General features: G+C 37.9%; 1 protein-coding gene across 1 annotated transcript in view; it reads right to left on the bottom strand.

Annotated features, from left to right (window-relative positions):
* Nucleotides 1-24,414, bottom strand: part of LOC131054347 (E3 ubiquitin-protein ligase APD2) — a 79,517-nt gene that overhangs the window by 43,718 nt on the left and 11,385 nt on the right. The window contains exons 2-5 of the mRNA XM_057988833.2: nt 21,038-21,144; nt 20,796-20,918; nt 20,471-20,561; nt 5,483-5,557 (exon numbers count right to left, since the gene is read on the bottom strand). Of these exons, the coding sequence (XP_057844816.1) occupies nt 5,483-5,557; nt 20,471-20,561; nt 20,796-20,918; nt 21,038-21,144 (396 nt within the window). The remainder of the gene's footprint in view (nt 1-5,482; nt 5,558-20,470; nt 20,562-20,795; nt 20,919-21,037; nt 21,145-24,414) is intronic.

The raw sequence follows: 24,414 nt of genomic DNA, 5'->3' as shown, positions 1-24,414 counted from the left end.
GTCTCAGGTTGACAAGAAGTAATCAGGTCATTTCTCTCCCTTTAGGTGGAATTGAGTCAATATGACTTTTCAATATCTTAGAAATGAACGATTCATGATGATCATTCCATTTGATCATCATCCATTGCATGCAAAATCAGAGATGAAGTGCTGAGTTTGATAAAGGCAAAATGTTAAACGAGAATGAGTTCTTGAAGGGAGGACAAGTCAAGGCTTAAACAATCATAACATAGGCAAGGTAGTTGCATGAGCGAATTGAACGCTTGACATCACTTCCTTTGCCCAACCAAGGCATTGACATCACTTCCTTTGCCCAACCAAGGCATTGACACCACTTCCTCTGCCCTCCTAGATCCCCGACCTACCTCATGGGCATTTCCTATGACCCCCTAAAAGCTCGATTAGGCTTGAGGTCACTGTCAATGCCTCTCTAAAAGTCCAATTAGGCAGGATATGTTCTTGTTTCGATGAGTTGAATGTTGGTTGGATAAATTGCTTAAGTTTCTGGAAGTTATTGTTGTCACAAGATTGGTGAGGTTGCTAAGAATGGAAGGAAGAAGTCACTTCCTTTGCCCTATGAGATCCACAAACTTCCTTTGACACCTGAAACCAACATAAATCAGGCATGTCTCTGACCTGAAACCTATCAAATCAGACTTAAAATCAGATGTTTCCATGATCAGAAAATTCATTTCCAGATTTAGAAAAGGTAGTGGAAAGCTTGATTAAGTACTTTTTATAATGTTTTGATTTGAATTATGTTTGTTCCAGGTTTGATGCAAGTGGGATGAACATGCAAAGGAATGAGAAGAAGGTCAAGACTTCAAGGCGTGGAAGGAACATCACACTTATAGGCAAGAGAGCAAATCAAGGTATAGAGGACGAGCAAGTAGCAAGGGCAACACAAGGATAGGGCATCAAACACAAAGCACTACAATGCATGGAGAAGAGATCAAGGAGAGCACAAGAAAACTCTAGGCATAAAGAAGATAACATTGTACAAAGAAGAAATTTTGCAATATCTTGAATTTCCTTTGGAAATCCAAGAATCAATGCCAATATAGCAAGATGGAAGCTCCAAGACAAAGGTGATTAAGACAAGAGATAGTTTCACAAGAGCTAATCAAAGTTAGAAGATGATGCGATTTGGGAATATCTCCTACCTTCGTCTCATTCATGATTGAGCTTGGAAATGTTGAGTATCAAGAGATATGCATCAATCATCAACCTCTGACAAGTTCCAAGGTAGCTGAGGTGGCACCTAGGCATCACTTATCCAATCACATCATTCCAAGACAAGGTGCACAGATTCAATGCTCGGCCTTTTGGCAAAATATGTGTGATTTTCATTTTATCGGGTATTTCCCGACTTTGACAGGCGATGAAAACACATCATTTACTCCTGGCATTTGAAGGCATTTTGAAAGACCAACAGCATTTGAATTTAAGGAAAATGCCCGAACTTTCCCTCCTGTGGCGTCGACTTGGGGTTTATTTCGGCTTTCTTGATCAAAATGGGCGAATTGGAAGTCTTTTTGTTATCCTCGGCTCAAAGCTCTCTTTGTGCGCTTTAGATTTCCCTTTTACATCTTTGGCCTTTACGCTAACTTTGCGCGATTTGAACCCTTTTCTATCTTTTCGGCTTATGAGCCGATTTGGCAAACTTTAACCTTTTTATCATCTTCGGCTTATGAAGAGAAATTGCGCGATTTTGAAGCTGTCGACCTTTTCTCATTTTCGGCCTTTGAGGACTTTTGGCTTATTGAATCATCGTGCGAAACTAGGCATTTTACAAACTTCAATAATTTCTATGAAATCGCGCGATTTCATTGTAACCACGAAATTCACACTTCGCCCTTTGCTGATGATTTTCCAGTATGTGGATGATTTTGAAAGATGATTCCCTTTTGGTTTTAAATGCCTATCCCTCAAATTTCGGCCATTCTGCAAGACGTGTGATTTTTGTGTTTGGCTATACAAACGAAATTCAGGGTTTTTGCACAAATGCGCGATTTTGAACTGTTCGACCTCCTTGTGCGATTTTGATTTGACTCGGGATTAATGGCTCCGAGTTGCAGGATCATTCATTCCTTCTCTTCCTCTATCGAGCAGATTCAGACCAATAATGGGGGTCCCCTGTGAAGCAAATGGGGCGTGTGTGCAGAACGCACAACAGGTTGGTCCTTATAAATATAAAATAATAATTTGCAATAGGCCGACTTGCTTCTAGGAATACTTCCCGCAAATATAAAACACTAATACTCCCTCTTAGCTAGGGAGGTATTTTTCAAATATCCTCGTCATGGAGTCTCTCAACATGACGCCCACAATGGCTACACCCATTTGTGGAAAAGACACATCTCAATCTCAGAGACATACACAAGTTCATCACGGAGTCTCTCAACGTGATGCCCACAATGGCTACTCCCATTTATGGAAAGAAACACATCGTCATGGAGTCTCTCAACATGACGTCCACCATGGCTACTCTCATGGGTGGAAAGAAACAGAAGTACAAGTGTTCATCACGGAGTCTCTCAACGTGATGTTATCATTGAGTCTCTCAACGTGATGTCGTCATGGCTACTCCCATGAGTGGAAAAACACAAGTACAAAGAATTCATCACGGAGTCTCTCAACGTGATGTTGTCGTGGAGTCTCCCAGAGGGTGGAAAGACAAGAGCTTTCATCTCAAATTTCTCTGTCACAAAGAAAAATGCATTAACAAGGGCTTTACCTCATAATTCTCCATCCCAAAGAAATATACATTACAACAAATCTTCATGATGATGTGGCTCCCTCTAAAGCTCCAAGTTCTTGTATCAACCTCCCGACCTCCTTGTCCAAGGTTGCCTCTGTTGGTTTATCAAACTCCCTCTAAATGTTATTTCCTCCTCTTTGAAGAAACTGATTGCAATCTGTATAGGTTCTTCCTCTTCAAGAGATGTCGCAACTCAGTCCCATGGCTGCAAGTTGTGTCTCCATACATTTCTTCAGCCTGCATGACTTCCTCACAGGATGCAGCAAGCTCTTCCTCTATAATCCTTAATAACTCTCTCTAGTGATTTTCCATATGAAATGGATAATTAACTTGTGAAGACTTCTCCGATCTGCGACCTGAACTTCCTTAATGTGGCCTCCTATTCCAAAAAAAAAAATTGGCGGCCCCAATAAAGTTGAGCCAAAAACTTGCATCAAACTCTTCTCCTTTTACTTGGACTCACTTGAGATCAACACAACAATATCTTCAATCTACCATTGAACTCCTCAAAATTGAAATCTTCAAACCAGCATATCCCACTCAAAGAGCAGGCTTACTGTTCTACCTATCTTTATTTCCAGATCAACCATAAACCTCTGTAAATTTGTCTTCGAATGAAGACTTCACAAGTTTGGCTCAGTTGTGAATTCTACCGCAAATGTTAAATTCCTCTCAACCTGCAATGTTGCTTAGACAAATCTGATCGGATTTCCTGAACCCGCTCTGAATACCATGTTGTTTTTATGATCAGATTTGCAATACACAGAAACACAGAAATACAACAGCACATGAAAAATAGAACACAGCATATATCCTGGGAAAACCCTCCTTCTCGAGGGAGGAAAAACCCCAGCCAAGAATATATCTCTTACATTAAATTGATTGATCAAAATGAAATGATCATATAATCTTCTATATATACAAAGTAAGGTGCCTTTTCTCAAGCAAGGCATCTCTTCACAAGAGTCGGCCTCATTCAAAAACCAAGGCGACTTTTCATCTTGGGTCGGTCCTTATAAATATAAAATAATAATTTGCAATAGGCCCACTTGCTTCTAGGAATAGCTCCCGCAGCTATAAAACGCTAACAGTTTATCAATGTCTTCTAGTTATATGTATTTAAGATATCCATGCTAGTTAAAAAATCAACATACTAGATTTTCATAAACTCTATCCCAACTGCAATTTCTAGAGTCAAGACAATGGAAGATATGCTTAGAAACATTTCCCCATGTTTCTCAAAGATTGTGTATTTAAGTAGTGTTTCATAAAGAAATAATTTTCAGGAAACTTTGTAAGAGGCCCGTGTAAGCCCACGTGACACACAGTTCCAACAATGAAGATTGATAGATATTTTCTAAATGTAATGTAAATTGCAAATCTGAAAAATATAACACAAAAAAGAACTTAGAAAAATATGAATGCCAAGAAAATCTTTTTAGATGTTGCAGTTAAAGCATTTTTACATGTTAAAGTTAAAGCAACACTAAAGAGGCATCCCCGCCTTTTACATGTGCACTAGGGTTTTCTCCAGCATTGCCTGATCCAGCACCAAACAAGACACTCATATTCACTGATCTGGATCAGATCCTCATGAGCATGGTTTTTTTCTTTTATCTTGATAACTAGTGGTCTATCTCACTTAGCTTAAGTTTTTGGGAATGTAAATCTTAATTTTGAGAAGGTAAAGCTTGGCGATCAAGTTTTGAACCATGACCATTAAAATGCTGATATAACTGAACTTCTTGCTTCACTATTTTAATATAATGTATGAATGAGACATCTAATTCTTCTATGTAGTTTATTCTTTTTCACATTTTGTTTTTCTTTTGTTGCTTGTAGTTTCTTCTTTATTTTTACATCTATAAAATTAGACGCCTGGCCTCTGTGTGATGTTTTCAGCTTTAACAAGATTTTGGAAGTGCCAGTTCCCAAAACAAAAACACTTTTAAATACTTTTGGGCAACAGAAAGTGATGTGGCCTCAGCAATTTTTCTTTCAACAAAATTAGAGCATTACAATACGGTATGAATGCCAAATGATGCACAATTGCATCATTTCAACTATGCTGACAGTTATGGTCTAGGTTTCAAAACTCATTAAGTACTTGCCCAACCCACAAGCTATTTTTGTAGCTGAATAAATCCTCCATTAACTCACCTAGCCAACCAGGGTTTGCCAAGTACTCCCATGTTGCTGATGAGTTCATGAATTTAAGTATTTTTTTTAGTTTGCTGGGTTTTGCCGAGTTGCCAAATCTTAGTCAAATTTGGCTTGCGGAGTTTGCCAAGTGGCAGGTTTTGAAACCTTGTTACCAATTACAATAGAACATTATCATAACCGTTTTCTACACACCATATATCAATTATAATCAATTACATTAGAAAATGTTCAAAATTGTACTTATGAAATTTCTAATGCAGATACAAAAAAGAGGCATTTTACCACCAGGCTTAGTGACAATAAGCTGGGATCATTCAAAAGATTCATTTATACAGGATTTATGAGATATCCCAAAAACATCTTTCCAAAATCCAGCTCCATATCATTGTTGCAGCCAGGATTCAAAAATTGAAACTTTAAACTACTTAAACAGTTTCATGAAAGCAGCATCTGATAGATAATGATATATACATCTAATCGACAGTCTGAAACTAGCCCCAAATATTATATGAGCCACAAAATATCATTATTAATGGAGCAAAAGCCAGCACTACATACCATGCACAGGTTTCCATAAGAGACACCAATCTGGATTGCCTGTATCCTGGATCCACTCATTGTAATTGTTTTTACCTAAAAGAGAGAAAGCCTCAGAAATACAGATAATCAATTAAATTTACACTAACACGTGTGCATTTGTACATTCATCCATTTTTTTTTAGAGTAAGAAATACTGCTTGCAATTTATTTTTTTGGCCTAAACAACAGAAAAGCCTCAAGAATTTAGATAACAATTAAATTTATGCTAACATACTTGCATTCGAAAATTCATTTATATTATGTTAAAAAAAAGAAATAATCGTTGGAAAGATTATCTAAACCGAAGTTTCAGAGGAGGATATAAATACCTGCAAACCATATCAGTCTTTTAGCTTAAGCTTCCGTTAATGACATAAGAAGATATGTGGAATATCAAAGGCACTAATGTTTTTAGTTGAAAGAATATCTTTTCATAAAAAGGATTGACATATTTACTCGGAACAAGAAAGTTAGCTGTTAGCAAATGTTACACATCTTGTTGCCATGAGCAGGTAGCTTTTGTTCTTGTCAAACTGACAGAGTAATGCAGATTTTCATTTAGCCTTCGGTGATGTTACATATTTTGATTCATGATATTCTCAAGTTAACTTGTAGATATTACTAGAAAATAAAAAATAGTTACTGTTGTACTTGAACAAATTAACAGTTATATAGGAATAAATGTTGTGCAAATCAGGAAGCCTTCTAGTGGGATCCTTTCAAACTTCCTCCCAAATGTAAACATATCAATTCATTCCTACTCAATTCCCAACTCCCACTCAAGTATAGCATAGCATCCATCATACCAATTTTAGCGTTCAAAAACAGTTAAGTTTTGAACCAGTGAAGCCCAACTCCTATCCAGACACTTTTACCAACAAGGATGCCAGCTCTAGAAATCAAAATTACATTGTCTCCTCCAGCAAGGTTTGTCTAATAAATAACCATCTAAGTTGACCATCCCTGTTGATAGGTCAATACCACAAAAAGACAAATCAATTGATTAGGCCATCAAGTTTACCATCCCTGTTGATATGTCAATGTCACTAAAAGACAAAACAAATAATCATGCAAAAGCCCAATAAAGTGTTTGTTCCAAATGCACTTTGCAATTATGAAGCCAACATGAAAGACACCTTGACAAATACTACAAGACTCAAGTCCACTTTCCAAGGTAAAGGAAGACTATTGTACCTCAACCACCACCTCTATGCTAGGTTGAAAGGTAGGCATCACATTTGTCTCTTAAAATCACCAATTGTCATGTGCTTATGATCTCCCATCAATGTTCTAAAATGGCATAAAATTAATGACATTCAAGAGGCCACTACTCTACAAACAACCTAACTTCACACACTTTTCCATCCCACCTCAATAGTACCTTGACCAACAAAAAAATCCTTCAAACATCACCTCTTCGGTCACACAAAATACAATTGTTCATTTAATCCTTTAAGACTCCAAACATACCGAGTGCTCTGTCAATCCAAATTCAAAAAGGAATTAATAAACTAGAAAGAAAGTTAACACTCTTGTACAAGCAAATCATCAATCAGAAAGGAAGAAAGTTTATGCACTTAGAATGGAATTGGATATTCTACTCTACTTATAGATCATCAACAATAAAGATTTTTTACTTGAGAGGAATGATGAATTTGATTGATCAAGGACTTTTCAGAGCAATGTTTCTGGCTTGAACCATTGGCCCAAAAAGCTCATTATGTACTCAGAAGTGACTCACTTGTAGGAGTGTCACCTTGTGAAGTAGTTTGTCATCCAACAAAACTCAAGGGCAAGACATAGGATCAATAAGGTTTGATGATAACTGTTTCTATTGATAACATCAAGGGATTTACTAAGAAATGTGCTAGTTTGTACTTCCAAATTAGTCATCATCAGCAAGAACTGCTTTTTGTAGCTATTATAATTAAGCATATAATTTATTCTCTATAAAAATTAGCACTAGTGTTCATATCAATACATTTCATGCTCTTTAGAATAGTATCCCTTCACATTCTCATTCATGTGAATTGCCTACAATCTGAATACGACTTTCATATATTATTCTAATAACAAGTCGTGAAATGTAATGGCTAGTCTGAAAGACCAAGGCAAAACCTGACAAAATAATTTTTTTATTTTTCAAACAACATCAACACCAAAGTTACAACATGTTACACTCACACTTGCACTACAACATGCACACAAGTGTCAAATGGAACATTACAACACAGCGTTAATAAACCAAGAATAACCTCACCACTACATATGCAAGGTGGCACCAACAAAAGACTAAACATTCATGAGACAAAACCACCATGACATACCTACAAGAGCGAAGGAACTTAACCTAAAAGATGATCAAGTACAAACCCACAATCGTGTTCTCTAGTAACACCACACAGTGATAGAATGAGGGAATCATCAACCTCCAATCCATATCAAAGCACACTTTAAAACACTTCTGACATACTCAGAAACCAACACCAATGATGATTGTCTAGGAACCAACACTGCTCAATTAGATGAAGACATGGTCAATTTCTAAGACAAGGAGTAGGACGAGGGCACTATCACCTCCAGTCCACTCTATAGGACCAAGGATGATCCTCAACCCAAAGGCCAACCTATACAAGAGATTACCAAATCAGGAGGCCTTATTCCCTCTCGACCCTATCGGTCCTCAATGGTCGGGGTTCAGCATTTTGTTTTACTTCTTTCGCAAACAAAAGAACTTGGAAAAGAGAAACCCCAAAGATCGAAGAACTAGATTAAGGTTTCAAAGATCAAGGTTATGGCTTACCCATTATCTAGCAAGGATGTAAACAGTAAGGTGAAAGCCTGAAGTTCGAAGCCCAACGAACTTGAGAACTCCGAAGTCCTAAAGGGGGAATAAGGTTTCAACTTACCTTATTCACAACTTTTGTTGAAGTTTCAAGGATCGAGTTCCAAGGTTTCAAATTACCTTGTTCACAACTTTTGCTTAAGTTTGTGAGGTGAAACTTTGTAATGTCCGCAATTTGAAATATAATTTAATAATAAATAAGAACAATAAAATTAAATACAAAAGAATAAAAATAAAAGATATTGAATTAAAATATAATAAATTTGATTAAAGTTTATGAATGGTCAAAAGGCATGAAATGTTAAGTTGTCACTCCCCCAAATACGAGGTATAAAAGGGAGATGAGAACTCATTTGAAGGGGGGGGGTAATTTGGGAATCAGAAGTGCAGATCTGATTGTAAAAGGTTGTGTCCCTTTCAAAGGGCAGAAATAATGAAGAGTTGAACTCTTTCAAAGGGTACTAATGGTGAAAGGGTGTGTCTCTTGCCAAAGGGCATACATGATGAAGACATGTGACCTCTCCCTCACATTGAGAGATATAAAGGAAAGGAATCAAAAGCATCCAGTGATATCACCATGGATCAGATCAGATCAGAATTGTTATCAGGTTACAGGCAGTCACATAATTGTTCTTAGTGGTATGCATGGGGATGTGCTGAATATATGAAGCCTGATGATGTTCTTATGTAGAATTTAATAGTAATGTTAATATAGACTGCAATATGTATGACAGTCATACTTAATTTCATATACTTTCATAGTGCAACAAGATATTGACATATTTACAGTCCCAAGCTCTTAACCAGTTCTAATTCCTTTTTTCTGAGGAGTGGTGTGATACTATTAGGGAAAGATGTAGTAAAACCATCTCATGATAGATGAGCCCCAAGGGTGAAAGAACTCATGATCCTGAAATCTGGGCTGTGGGCCCCAAGGGTTAATGGATTGAGGTTCCGGTAATCTGGGCTGCATTAGGGAGATAGTATCATCGCGCCCTAGACAAGCAAGTCTCCCATCCGGGATTAGAAATTAGAAGGGGATTAAAATTAGGCATGAATAAGGACAATAACTAACTATACTATGAGCAACCCTAGTCATTAATTCATAACTACTGTAACATAGTAGGTAGTAATGTATGTTTCTCTTTGGGAATTGACAGCCTATAAATAGGGGACATTACAAACTTCAGCAAAAGTTGTGAATAAGGTAAGTTGAAAACCCGGCACTCGATCCTTGATTAGTCCCCTTTCAGACTTTGGAGTTCACAAGTTTGTCGGGCTTCGAACTTCAAGCTTTTGCCTTACCGTTTACATCCTCGCTAGGTAGCAGGTAAGCTAGAACCCCAATCTAATTCTTTGATCTTCAAACTTCAAGCTTTCTCTTTTCCAAGTTATTTTGTTTTGAGAAAGAGGAAAGGCAAAATGCCAAACCCCGACCACTGAAGACCAACAAGGTCAAGAGGGAGTAAGTCCTCCCGGTTTGGCAACCTCGTGTAGGTTGGCCTTTGTGTTGAGGATCATCCTCAGTCCTGTAGAGTGGATTGGTGATAGTGCCCTCGTCCTACACCTTGTCTTAGAAATCAATAGTGTCTTCATCTAGTTGAGCCATGTTAGCTACTAGACAACCATCATTGGTGTTGTTTTCTGAGTATGTCAAAAGTGTTTTAAAGTGTGCTTTGGTCTGGATTAGAGGTTGATGATTCCCTCATCCTATCATTGTGTTGTGTCACAAGAGAAAGCATTCATGGGTTTATACCTGATCATCTTTTAGGCGATGTCCCTTCTCTCTAATAGGTTTGTCGTGGTGGTTTTGTCCCATGACTGTTCAATCTTCCATTGATGCCACCTTGTGTGTGCAATGGTGAGGTAATTCTAGTTGTCATTAACATTGTATTGTAATGTTCCATATGACACTTGCGTGCACGTTGTGGAGAAAATACGTGTTGTTGTAACTTTGGTGTTGATGTTAAAAAAATGTTGTTCCGTCAGGTTTTGCCTTGGTACTTTGGACGGGGCATTACATGAAAGACCTAATCAGAGATGGCCATAGATTTTTTATTTTTTGGATATAAATATTGAAAGGTACCATAACAACCAGCATACACTTCCCTTGTAGCATTTTTTCTTAAGTCTTATTTCTTGGACATAGATGACTTTAAGAGGATGAATGTCCAATTGATGTAGTCATTTTAAGTTCAAAAACCTATTTTGACCATGTTGTGGCCTTAACAATTGTTCCAATGTTCAGATGCCATTGAGCCAATCATTGATGGAGCATAGTTTAAGGAACCCACAAAATCATTGTTGAAAAATTGAAACACAAAGAAAACGAGTGCAAACAGTATCACTTGTAGAATTTTGTAACCGGGTCCTATTGTAACATATTCACACGACTCCCACTTTTTCGCTTTCTTTGTTGGTTGTCTTAGCTTGGCCGTTAGTAGTTGTTGAGTCTTTGATATTAGCCTTTCATTTGTAAGACATGTAGTTGCTCAAAAGTTGGTCAAGTCTCTCTCTTTGAGATGAAGTGAGGTTCAACATTTCCTTGGCCTTCCAAAGCTTCCAATCTGCCTTTCCCAACACTACCAGTGGATGCCCAAGCCCGATCGCTTCCCTTCCACCTTCCCTTCCATTTCCACTTCCCCTCACTGCCTTTCATTTCACCCAATAGCCTTTACCTACCTACCCTTCCTTCCATCCCACATTCTAACCTTCCCACTCCTCTTCCTACCTTTACCTTTACCCCACTACCACTTCCACCTCCTTTAACTTCCGTCTCCTTCCCATTTCCCTTCCCTACCTTCACTTACATCTTCACCTACCTAACCCTCTTCCCATCCTAGTATACTCATCCACTACCCTTCACCTACATTTACACCTACCTATATCGTCACCTACACATACCTTTGCCCACACCTACATCTTCCACCCTCCTACCTCTATACCCCTTAGCCTACCCTTCCCATCATATCCTCCCTACCCACTTATCTATCCTCATCTACCTTCATTCCCCAACTCCCATTTTCCTAACGCACACCTCCTACTTCCTACCCACACTCCCTTTCCACCCTATCATCTACCCTCATCCTAGCCTACCCTTATCCTATCCCTATCCTAACCCCTTACACCTTTACCTTTACCTTTTTCCTACCCCTTATAACTCACACCATCACCCATACCTCCCCTTTACCCCTTTTACTATCTACCGCAGCACCCCCCTTATTAACTCCCTCCTATCACTTACCCCTCCCGTACTTTCTCCCTACCTTTCTTCACCCTACATTCCCTTATCTTTTTCCTCCCGTGGCCCCCACCTCTCCAAACTTATCACCTTCAGCTTTTCACTTCCCTTGGCCCACGTGGCATTACTTGGGCCCCACTATGAGCCTTTACATGGAGAATTTAAAAAGGTTTGAAGAACTCTCTTTGCTGGAACCCACCGAGCTTTGGCTTGGAGATTTTTAAGTGTTTTTAATTACCTTTAACCCTGCCATGCCACAGCATTGCTTGGGCCCACCAAAACTTAAATTTTGGAGAGAAGGTAAAGGTTTTTTAAGGCATATTATTTATAGAAACAGCCACCTCACCATTCCCTTGACCCCTAATATCCCAGCATAAGCCACGATGAGGCATAATGCAAGGTGTGACACCAAGAAAGATAGGGAGCTGGCATTTGAATAAAGACATGTCACTTAAATGAGGATAGAGTGAAAAAAGTCCATAACATCCAACGCCCATAAAAAGGAAGGCATTCCAGTTCATTTTCAAAACATCATCCAAGCAATTAAAGTTCTGCTCAATGCATGAAGGCACAGTGAAATAGACCGAGAAAATGACCTGTCAGAACTAAAAACATCATTTGATCATATAAGATTAGAGCACATAAGAGATGAAGGATAGGTAAAGATAATATGTACTTTATGATGTTTGATATCTTCTAGTTTGTCTTGCAGGTAAAAGAAAAGGGGCAGATTTTGAAGGAATTCTATTACATTATCAGACATGTAACAACAACAACAACAGCAAGTTTAGGCAAGATCGGGCATTAATGAGAAATTCCAAGTTCTGATTTGATGGAAGGATGGAAAGCTAGGAAGGGGATGATAGGTCATTCTTTTCAAACATTAAACAGTCTAATTCAGTGCAGGTGCAGATTGAGAGACAACTCCAGCAATCAAGATTAAAGATCAGAACAAAACAAATGAGTGATCAAAATCTGATCAAGTTCGTTTGTTTGTGCAAGTGAAGACAAGTAAAACTTGATCTTCCAAATCACCTTCTGCAAATGGAACTTTAATCACCGATTTGGGAGTGAATGTTTTGTAGGTTTTGTTCACACAAGGATGAGGTAATACAAATGGAGAACCTAAGACCGACTTGATGCAATGCGAATGAATGATGAGGGGCAGATTTTGTTTATACAAATGAATAAGAAAAAGCATCAAGACCTTGTGATACCAATGAAAGGGAAATGATCGATTGAATTGAGGGATACCACAAAGTCAAAATCCAGATGCAATTGAAATTGCAAACACCGAACTACAAAAGGAAAAAAAGGAGGTCCGATTGTCTTAAACAAGTTCATAATAGTGAACTCATCAAACAAAGAAGATCAAAATACAGATTTGTTTACACAAAAGAATGAGGAAACACCGAATTGCTTGTACAAAAGCAACATTCAAAATCTGCCCAAGTGAAAAATTGCAAAGGAACCTAATATGGCCGATCATGTTAAGGATTGCAAAGCAGGTTAAAATGGCCGATCAAATCAAATCTTGCAAAGGCCCTTCTAAATGCCGCCACAATCAATATTTGCAATGGTCATCCAAATTTACGCCATGAAGGCTAAGTTGCAAAGGTCTCCTTAAGAGCCGCCTTGATCAACAGTTGCAAAGGTGTTAGGAAAATCCGCCTTGATCAAATCCTGCAATGCTACCTCAATTTGCCGCCTAGGAGATGGAGTGCAAAGGTTGTTCAAAAAATCCGACCAGGTATTGAAGTTGCAAAGGTGGTAATGAACATCGCCAAGATCAACACTTGCAAAGGTGAGTTAAAATTCCGACTTGATGGCTAAGTTGTAATGGTCTTCTAAAATGCCGCCTAAAGTGTGATTGCAATGCCAAGTTAGAAAGCCGCCTTCAAGCTGAACTTGCAATGACCCCCCAAAATGCCGCAAAGATGTTAGCTTGCAAAGGCCATCTAAATTGCCGCCAGATATATGACTTGCAAAGGTCATCAAAATTTCCGACATGAAGGCTAAGATGCAAAGGTGACACTAAAATCCGACTAGAGCAAATCTTGCAAAGGTGGTTCAAAAAGTCGATCCAAGGTGTGATTGCAAAGGTAAGTTAAAAAGCTGCCTTGAAATGAAGATTGCAATGGTGTCCCAAATTTCCGCCAGGATGTTAGCTTGCAAAGGTCATCAAAAATACCGCCCAAGGTGTTAGCTTGCAAAGGTGTTGCCAAAAGCCACCTTAGTGATGAGGTTGCAAAGGTATTCTAAAAGACCGCCACTAGCAAATGATGCAAAGCCACTAAAAAAAATCCGCCTTGGTCAAAGATTGCAATGCTATCCCAAAAGGCCGACTTAGTGATCAAACTTGCAATGCTATCACTAAAATCCGCCTAAGACCAAAATTGCTCTCAAAGTCCGCCTAGATTATGAAGTCAAAAGGTCAATATTATGAGCAAAATGCAAAGTTGGCCTAAAGAGCAATTTAAGAAAGTTTTTTTTTTCAATAAGCAAGTCGGCCTAAAGGAGAATATGAGATGAAAAGACACATCCCTGTGCTTCCAACGCCTACATAAAGGGGTGTTAATTCTCATTCTAAGATATAATCCTACAACATTTTGCTCTGCAATTCAAGGAGACAGCGAACTTCATAAGGCAACATTCAGATTTGCAATCTTGAAAGGCGAATTTGTCTACATTAGCAAGGCGAATTTTCTGATTTGCATCATCTCCAAATAGCATTAAGAAGGGCGAATTCTCTCTACATCAGCGATTATGATTGCAGGTTTGATCATTTCATTGATCAAACACTCATTTGCAAGGAGGGAGAAATCAATTGGAAGACTAACATTCAGATCTTCATCTCTGAAATCACGATTTTGAAGGCAAATCTCTCTACAATAGCGATTTTGATAGAAGGTGATTAAATGAGGAATCGAGGATAAGTCAACATCAAGATCAAGCTCGAGTCATGCAAAGTAAAGATCAACACAAGAAAGTCGAGGCATCGAAGCATGGAGGAGACAGCTTAATAAAGAAGGAAAGTTTTACAATCTTGAATTCCCTCTAGGAATCCAAGAATCGAAGTCAGTTCATTGAGGAGCTAAATTCAACTGGATGCACCATTCATCAAGTGTATCATGTACAAGGGAGGATTAATCAAGGTCATCACACAGTCTACATCAAACATGATCAAGGAAATAGATAGTTTCAGAAGAGTTAATCAAAGATTGTTATATCATGACAATGCTTCTCATCATCATCACGTTGAGCAAACTGGATAATATTGAGTATCAAGAGATATTACTTAATACTCATTCATGATGATGAATCAAACCTACAAGCAAGATGAGATGGCATCTTAGTCATCATCCCACCAATCAGAGGAGTTCCACCTCAACATGTCCGGATTCAATGAACCAAGCTCGCCCATGGGGGCACAAACTTCAATGTACCTACCCCCACTATTTATTGGTCGAATATTCTAAAGAGGACATGTGTCCAAATGTTGTAATTATTTCATTGGCCATAATAGAGTTTGTTAAAACAAACCCTAATTAGGGTTTCATTGTAAAATCTTGGCCATTGATCTCAAATTGATCTTGGGCTATGATTTGTAATAAGCTCTCTATATAAAGCTCGAGCTCTTCATTTGCAAGGGTTAATGGTTAATAAGGGTTAATGGTTAATAGAGAATAGCTAATAGCAAAAATAGTGAATAGTTGATAGGTGTTAGATAGCAAGTAGTTAGATTAGAATAGGAGGAGGAATTGTTGTTAAGACTTGTAAATGAGATACTCTTTTCATTGAAGTTATGGTGAAATGTGTTATTTCAACAAGTCCCATGGTTTCTACTTCTCAATTGCTTTCATGTTGATTAGATGAATGAAAGAAATTGTGAATGATTAATGATGAAATACAAATATCCATACCACTAGCAATTCGCTGATTGTGAGTTTGTCTTGCGTGGTCAACTGGGATTCTTAATGAGTTTAACTTCAATTGCTATTCACACTTTGATATGCATTGTCTTGATGGTGTCTTTGTTGTTGTTAGTGATTTGAACATCACGTACCTACCTTAGGAGATCGCACTAAGCTTTGTAGAGTTGTCCATTAATGGCGAAGCGAAGCTTAGTTGAATTCCATTCAATCGTTCATTGTCTCTTGCATTCTTAGGAGTAGCGTAGTCTTCCTAAACCCCACATCTTTTGCTCTTTTTTATTCTCCCAGCAAATAGTTAGGATCTAAGTTCCAGCTATTCAAGTATTCAAACATCCAACGTAAGTCCCCTTGTGATTCCAGCATTATCACATCAAACCAATGAGCTTATCCACACATCGTGACCTGACATATTTATGAACCTTCGAGTTATCTCAAGTGATCCTTAAGCGAATCTTCAGCATTTGAGGGACTTTGATCAAGAGAGGATAAGATACTTTTGGGTATTTTATTTTGTGTTCGCATGTGCATGAAAAACACATCAACCGGTCCCTTGAGCTTGCTTACCTGTGTGGCTGCAGACTGAAAATATTAAATTATCTCAAAGTACTCTTTTCATTCAATAGACAAGATTAAAAAACTAAGCTACCATTATAGAATTACTGGTCATAACACCTACATTAATTGACCAGTACAGTCCTGGCAGAAGTAAGTTTGGCAAACCCCTTTTCTTTTCAAGGGTAACTCCTTTCTATGAAGTCTATGTAGAGCTTCAAGACTGATAAATAAATAATTCCTCTTAGGGTGAGTATGTGGTTCTAGCTCCAAGGTCCAAGTCGAATGAAGTAATTCCTCTTATAGTGTATCTAGGGACTCAAAATTCCCAATTGAATGGAGTGTAGTCCCAGAATACAGATTGCTTGAGAAAAAACTAACATTGACCCTTACGATCAAAGAATAAGGAGCATTAAAATAGAATACTATACTGATGTTTCTCTTTAGTATTATCAATCACCGATGCAGCTTGTACATTGAACTTCCCAGGTTGTGCCAATTTTCTTAAAGCTCTCCCTTATTCACAATGGTTTCCTTCCTCATTGAAATTATTCAAGCATTTACTAGGATAATGTTATTGTAATGTCCCCACTTTAATAATAATAATTTAATTAAAATGCAAAAGAATAAAAATTAAATTAAAATTAAAATATAAAACAATATAATTAAAATTTAATTAAGTTAATGAATGGTCAAAAGACATGGAATGAAAAGTTTGACTCCCTCAAACATGAGATATAAAAGGGAGAAGAGAACCTCATTTGAGAGGGGGATAATTTGGGTAATCAGAAGTGCAGATTAGATTTAAATAAGAAGTGCAGATCTGATTGTGAAAGGTTGTGTCCCTTTCAAAGGGCAGAAATAATGAAGAGTTGCACTCTTTCAAAGGGTGCTAATGGTGAAATAGTGTGTCTCTTGCCAAAGGGCATACATGATGAAGAGGTGTGACCTCTTCGTCACATTGAGAGATATAAAGGAAAAGAATCAAAAGCCTCCAGTGACATCACCATCGATCAAATCAGATCAGAAGGGTTAAGTTACAGGCAGTAACATCCTTGTTCGTGGTGGTATGCATGGGGATGTGCTTAATATGTATGCTTAATATATGACACCTGATAATGTTCTTATGCAGAATTTAATAGTAATATTAATATAGACTGCAATATGTATGACAGTCATACTTAATTTCATATATATTCATCTAAGTTACCAGGTTCGCCCTTGGACCCCCCTGGTACCGGTCCTAGTTCGAACGGGTTCCTAGTTCGGGTCCGGTTCGGACTGGGTTCGACCAGGGTTCGAAAAACCCAGAGGTGGTTCGTCCCTGGTCGAACCCAGGCAGCTGGGCGGCCCAAAAAAGCAAATTATATGCAAAATTTAATTTTTTTTTGAATTCCGCTTGCTAAAAAGTGAAACTTATATCCTAAAAGTGACTTCTAAAACATTATATTCACTCATTTCACCTCATTTGTGTTGCAAACATATGTTTTATGAGAGCAGGTCGAAGAAAGGGTGAACAAAATTTGGCTTCCAAGATCAAAGAGGAGGAGTTGAAGACTGATGTTTGCTTTGTTGTTTATATGATGCTATGTGACATGCAAATTTTTAATTCATGCTTATAGGCTTCACAAATATCAAAATATATATATATATATATAAAAAGAATTTACATGTTTTTGTACTAACGAACCCAAACAAACCCAAACCCCTTTTCAAAATTTTGCCGTACCGGCGTACCGGGTTCTTCGAACCCGAACCGGTAACTTAGATATTCATGATACATGAGAAGTTAGTATACTCATAGCCTAATCCTTGCTTTTCTGCTAATACCTATGCTAGCATTGGATGTGGAATTGTTAGGGAAACGTGGTATTAATACCTCGCAAGGTAGATAAGACCTGCGGTGGAATGGCCATGTGCTACATCATACAAAGGCAATGGATAAGGCCTATGGTGTAAAGGACATATGTTACATCATACAAAGGCACTACTTGTGGAGGATGGTTTTCTGACGCTCTAACAAAGATAATTCCCAATCTCCGCTATGATTGATTATTAGGATTGATTAGGAATTAGACCTGGCTATGTTGATTATCCCTTGTATGATGTATGCTAATTGTTCCCTAGAGCTAACAAGTGCATAATAAAATATAATAAGTACGATGAGATGTGTTTAATTATTGAAAAATAGGTTATCTCCTAATAGGGGACATTACAGTTATGGTCAACTTCATGACTAGCAGTAAAAGAGTCTGGAGGTTATAAGAAAGGGAGATTAAAAAAGAAAATCAATGTCTGCCTGATTAAAAGATCTAACAGGTCATTATTGAGAAGGGAGAAGCTATCATCCTTATGGAGAGAACAAAAGTTTACAGCCTTTGTTCTCAAAACTGGTAGGTATGGCTTACCCCCCATACACAATCAGCATGCTATTTTTTTTGGCTTATAGATCAAAAGCCTCAGATAAGAAAAATGTATCATATATGGGTGACATGTCAGATCCAAGTAAGATGGATGGATCTGTGCTAGATTAATTATTTGCATCGTCTCATTCATGTATATACTATAAAACAAGTAAATTATCAGCACTGGCTGAAACCCAGGTGCATCAGCCACCTTAAAAAATGTTACATGTTCCCCCAACCCAGGCTGTAGGATTAACCTGACTAAGTCAAAACGGGGGTTATCAAATGAAAAAAATCATTCTGAAAATAAAGAAACCTATGAGGAGCCTACTTAGAAAGGGTCAAAAAGACACACAACAACTATGTTAAAGGAAGTGATTCATTCAAATCATCAACCCAAGGTCATGAGGGTTAAAGGATCAAGGTAAACAAAGGTTCAACGAGAACACTCAAAAGGAGTGTGAAAGGAAGTGGTTCGTTCCATTCTTCAACTCAAACATCAGAAGGGGTTGAAGAGTACAGGCATAGCACTATGTGAATCCAAGGAACATTTTATGGATCGATAGGAAACTCTCCCTAGAGATAGTATCCAAAGTGATTCCAAGAAGCATCCAAGGCAATTCTAATAGTTGAAAATTATATCATAAGGGATAACAATAATGATCCCCTAGAATCTAGCAGATTGAAATCAGACGAAACTTGCCACATTTTTTTCAAAGATTGCTTTGCTGCCCTTCTTCCAGAAAATAAGGCTACTCCGTACTAAAAGCCTGATGATAATCATTTCCTATATTGGGAAAATTGGTAATGAGGTTCCATCACATAATTTGCTCTATTTTAGATGGAGAAGGCCAAGAAGATGGAAATTGTAAGGCATTCCTACAGTGTTATCTCTAGTTGATTTTATTTCTCCTTTTTCCAACATGCTATATGGATGTTTATTTAACGGCTAGTTACAAAAGCATTGCTTGCACAGCCTAGGCAAGCCTGGGCTTGTAGTTGTCTAGAAAAATAGCCAAAGGTTTATTGTGGTACACATGAATACTTTGTGTAGTCATACAAAAGTGCCCTCTGCTTGGTGGAATCTTTGGCATTTCATAGGCTTGCCTCCTCCCTAAGCAGCCAACAAATGCAAAATTGCACCACTTGCAAGGTCTTGCTACTTGATGATAGTATTAAAAAGGATCTGCTGACAGTCTTCATTCATACTATACCCTGTCTTCTTACTAACACTGAGTTTAATGTGCAAATACAGGCATACTCAAGAGTAGTATCTTCTATTTTGGGACTGGAATCATGTACCCAAGTGGGACAATCCCTGATATAAAGTTGGCATAAACATAGCAAGTATCCAAGTGGATATCAAAGTGAAGCCAAATCATCGCATTTTCTCATACATGGATAGAACAAATGCATTGAGATTTTTGACACATGCTTTTATTCCAAGAATCAGTCATGCATGGTTCACTCTACGAGTTACCTAGTAAGAAAGTATTTTAAAATTAACAAGACTTGTTTTGTGCCCACATTTTCAACCATGATAAAATATGCAGTTACCAATTCCTTTGCTAAACATGACAATAGCAGAGACTGAAATATTTCTACCAACAGAAATTTATAAATGTAATCAAGTCTTTATTTGAATCCATGCACTCAGAAATTTATGAAGTTCAGGCTCTGTATGGTTATTGGTATTAGTTATCTTTTACACCACCATTCCAAGAGTGAGACTTCTTATAAGTTAGTAAACAATTAAGAACTCACTTCTTGGAGAGTACAACTAGAAAGTGTTTTATTCCTTCCTAATTATTTTATTAAGTTATTTCCCAGACTATTTAGCTAATCAAGCTACACCTTATATAGGTTAACAAAAACTTGAGTGACAAAATTTACATAGTAGGTAATATACAGGAGTTTCTGAAGTAAAAGTCAAAAGAATAATTTGCAGCAAAAACAAAAGGAGGTTGAGAATAACCAAAAATGTAGTACCTTGAGCAATTACAAGGAACAAATTGGAAGGTGATGCTACTTTGTATTCCAACTTCATTTTTGATTTCCTGTTGAGCCAGAAAGCCCATTCCTAGACCATAAAAATAAATAATAGTAACCAAAGTCAGCTTTGATATTCAATATTTACAAAACCCATTACTGAACAATAAGATAAAAATGGTACCACTGACGGTAAGTTTCACTATTCAATATTCTCAAAGCCCTAAATGTAGGCATAAATAGTGAATCATGATTTTCCAATTGTGTTTTGATGAATGCAAGTGCAACTTATCAAAAAACAAAATCACAGGCAAAGTATACATGCCTTGTGGTAAAATCCTGGGATGGTAACGTCATGGTCAACAGACCACTCCTTCTCATCATCAAGATTAGGTGGACTATGGAACCCATATAATCTAGGGCCTGGAGCTAGTTCACGATTTTTTACCTGTAAAGCCACAAGGAGAGAAGTCAAACACAACAGCTTATATAAAGGAAAGATATGTCCCCTTACACCACTCTCCCTCAAAATATCCCAATCCAAAAGGATCTTTTGAAAATACTTACAGAGATGCTTTGCACAAACAACTTATTGGCTCTTACAATCCGAGAATAGTTGAGGCCCATTTCCAAATGTTCAGAACCATATAAACCAAACAGCATCCACAATGATCCTAGCAATCAGTCAAAGGTAATATGACATGGTCAGGAATAAAGAAGCTAAATAGATAACATAGAACCTCCTTTAACACACTTAGCTTGCTCCAAAAGAATGAAAATATTTTGTCTACAAGGTACAAAACAATAACAATTGTCTGATTCATAAATGCACCTGAAACAAGATAGCAATCAAAAACTTATTTTTTCCCCTAACTTCTAGAGAAGAATAGTTTCCATATCCTCAGGGAAAAAACTTTATAATTAACAAATAGAGCTCTTTCAAAGAAATTTCAAAATTTTCAGGCAATCTGCCAAGTATGACAAATGAAATTATCATAGTTTAAAACCCATGAGTCAGCCAATCCAACATTGACTTGGACTTGACAAGAAAGTAAAACTCAGCAATTTAAAAAAAAAAAAAAAAATCAAGACTCCCAAAAAGTCAGCGTATGCAAATTTCTCCTAAAGACTAGCCAAATACTCACCATGAGTTGCTATATAAAACTTGCCAAAACTAACCCAAGCATAAATGGGCAAGTTTCTTGGCTGTGTAAAAAACGGATGAGTACTTAGCAAGTTTTAAAACCATGGAAAATTATATCACATATAGGAGCATGAATCGGATTTTAAAAAGTAAGAAATTTGGATGCAAATACAGGTTCTTTCCTTGGTATTTTCTTTATTTTGACGTTCTTGAATTTGCTTTTTTAATGTTTTAAATAACTAAAGCAGTCGGAACTGAAGTTACTTGATCCAGTGGATAGTAGAGACCTGTTGTGACCATTTCACACATCGCCCCATTGCAAATGGGGACCCCCTCTTTTTGCTCGTTTTTTGCTCGCCTTTCGTTTCGTTTTTAGGGTTTTCTTAGATTGTCAGTTGTCTGGATTAAGGGTCAAGCCTTAGGGTTTTAATTGCCGTCTTTTTAGGCCAGAATCCAGTCAATTTTGAGAGCTTTTTGAGCTTCCTTTTTTAGGATGCAAATTTTGAATGCAATGATTTCGCCAAAATGGTCTATTTTCAATTGGAATTTTGAGTGCAGAGCTTAAATTTGTCTAAGTGTTGATGATGAAATGTGAATTTTTGTCCAATTGAGTAATTTTGACCAAATTTTGACTTTTTTGATTTTTGATCCCGGGCATTGGGAATGATTTGTTTTTGCCTCGTGAATTGATTAAATGTGCAAAATCATGTTATTTTGACCTGTAGGAGCAAAATCGCTCCTGTCCCTCAGTGAAGGACCGGAGCTACAAATCAAATATTGCTTTGTCCTTGCAAGATTTTAATGATTTGACGGTTTGAAGAGGTCCAAGGAGATATGTTTTATCAAATGAATATAACTTGAAGTGCCGACATGAAGGAGAGTGGTCCAGAATGCCAAAATCGCTCCTGTCCCTCAGGAAGGGACCAGGGCAAAGTACATTGTAGCTCCCGTCCCTCTCCCAGGGACCAGAGCGATATTCTTCATAGGACATGTACTAAGCGAAGATCAAGCAAGTTATAAGTTTGAAGGCAAGAAAGACGATGAGTTGAACCCGTTGAAGACAAATTGAAGATTTTGAAACGTCAACAAGGGTCCCAAATGTCCTAGTTCGCTCCTGTCCCTCGGGAAGGGACCAGAGCGATTTTTGTTTTAGATGATTTTCTTGCCCAGTTTGGATGGATCCCAAGGCATAGATGAATGGAATGGAACATTGCGAATCCGTTGAATATAATTTTTGAAGGATATGAAGTAAAGTGAAGCCTACAAGAGCAAGATCGCTCCTGTCCCTCTCCAAGGGACCAGGGCGATATAATGGTTATATTGCCGTTCCTCCAAGTTCAGGACACTCCAAGGCGAAGAACAAGGTGGCAACGACGTTTTAAGACATCTCCATCAAGCACAAAGTTACAAAGGTCGCCAAGTTAAAGAATTTGCATCAAGACACCTAATTCGCTCCTGTCCCTCAGGAAGGGACCAGAGCGATATTTCCATAAAGGCATAGATTTCAAAAGTTAAGCAAGTGTCAAGCGACCAAGGGGATCAAAAAGACTACGTTTTACACGATGATAGCAATTACAAGTTGGAGAACGCAAGCATAAGCTCAAAGTGTTGAAGTTCGCTCCTGTCCCTCTCCAAGGGACCAGAGCGATGTTTATTATATTGGCCAATTCATGCAAAAATCACGTGGGGTCAAGGTTTTGCAAGGTCGTAAGAGGTCCAAGGCATGATTAGAAGGTGATATACAAAGACTTCAAACGTAAAATGATCATCAAAGTGAACACAGAGGCTATATCGCTCCTGTCCCTCTCCAAGGGACCAGGGCGATTTGCTTAGGATCCTTCATTTTTCTTCAAATTCATGCCAAGTCAAGGTTTTTCGGGATTACACAAGGTCTAAGGTGTCATTTGAAGGTGATTTACAAAAGTTCCAAACGTCAAAATGCTATCAATAAAGCCAAGGAACTCATATCGCTCCTGTCCCTCAGGAAGAGACCAGAGCGATTTGCATAAAATCTTTCATGTTCCATCAAAATCATGACAAGGCAAGGATAGGCAACGTCAAAGATGCTATTAGGAAGATGATGAACGTGGAGTTAAGATCAAGAACGAAGTAATTTGAGCCAAGACACATGGATCGCTCCTGTCCCTCTCCAAGGGACAAGGGCGATAATCTTTCTAAAGTCTAAATGCCTTGCAAAAATCAAGTGGGACAAGCATGGAATGAACAAACAATGTTATTATTCACCCTACAATGAAGATTAGAGATTAAAGATGCCAGGTCAAGGAGAAATTATAAGGATCGCTCCTGTCCCTCTCCAAGGGACCAGGGCGATATTTGCCAAGGCACATGTTATCCTTCGAAGATCATAGCAAAACAAATTGCACAAGGTCTAAAACGCCATTTGGAAGGCAATGAATGGAGAGTTAGAATCAAAAACGATGAATTTCAAGCTAGAAGACAAGGATCGCTCCTGTCCCTCTCCAAGGGACCAGGGCGATAATACATCCTAAGGCACTCATTCACACATGCAAGTCGATCTAGCTCGAAGGACTCAACGAACATGCCAAATCCAACGTAGAGATGAAGACTTTGGACGTAAAATTTGCAAGATCAAGACCAAATTGATGGATCGCTCCTGTCCCTCAGTCAGGGACCAGGGCGATGAGGTATGTTTATTTCATTTTCAAATTTTGGCGCTCAAGCAAATATTTTTGAATTTATTTTAAATGCTAAATCGATAATTTTTTAAATTCAATAAATTAGCATTTAAATGTTGCGCTTAACATTTATTAATTATTTT

The sequence above is a fragment of the Cryptomeria japonica genome, chromosome 3 (genome assembly GCF_030272615.1).
Source record: "Cryptomeria japonica chromosome 3, Sugi_1.0, whole genome shotgun sequence".
Taxonomy (NCBI): Eukaryota; Viridiplantae; Streptophyta; class Pinopsida; order Cupressales; family Cupressaceae; genus Cryptomeria; species Cryptomeria japonica.
This window is presented reverse-complemented; position numbering and strand designations above follow the sequence as displayed.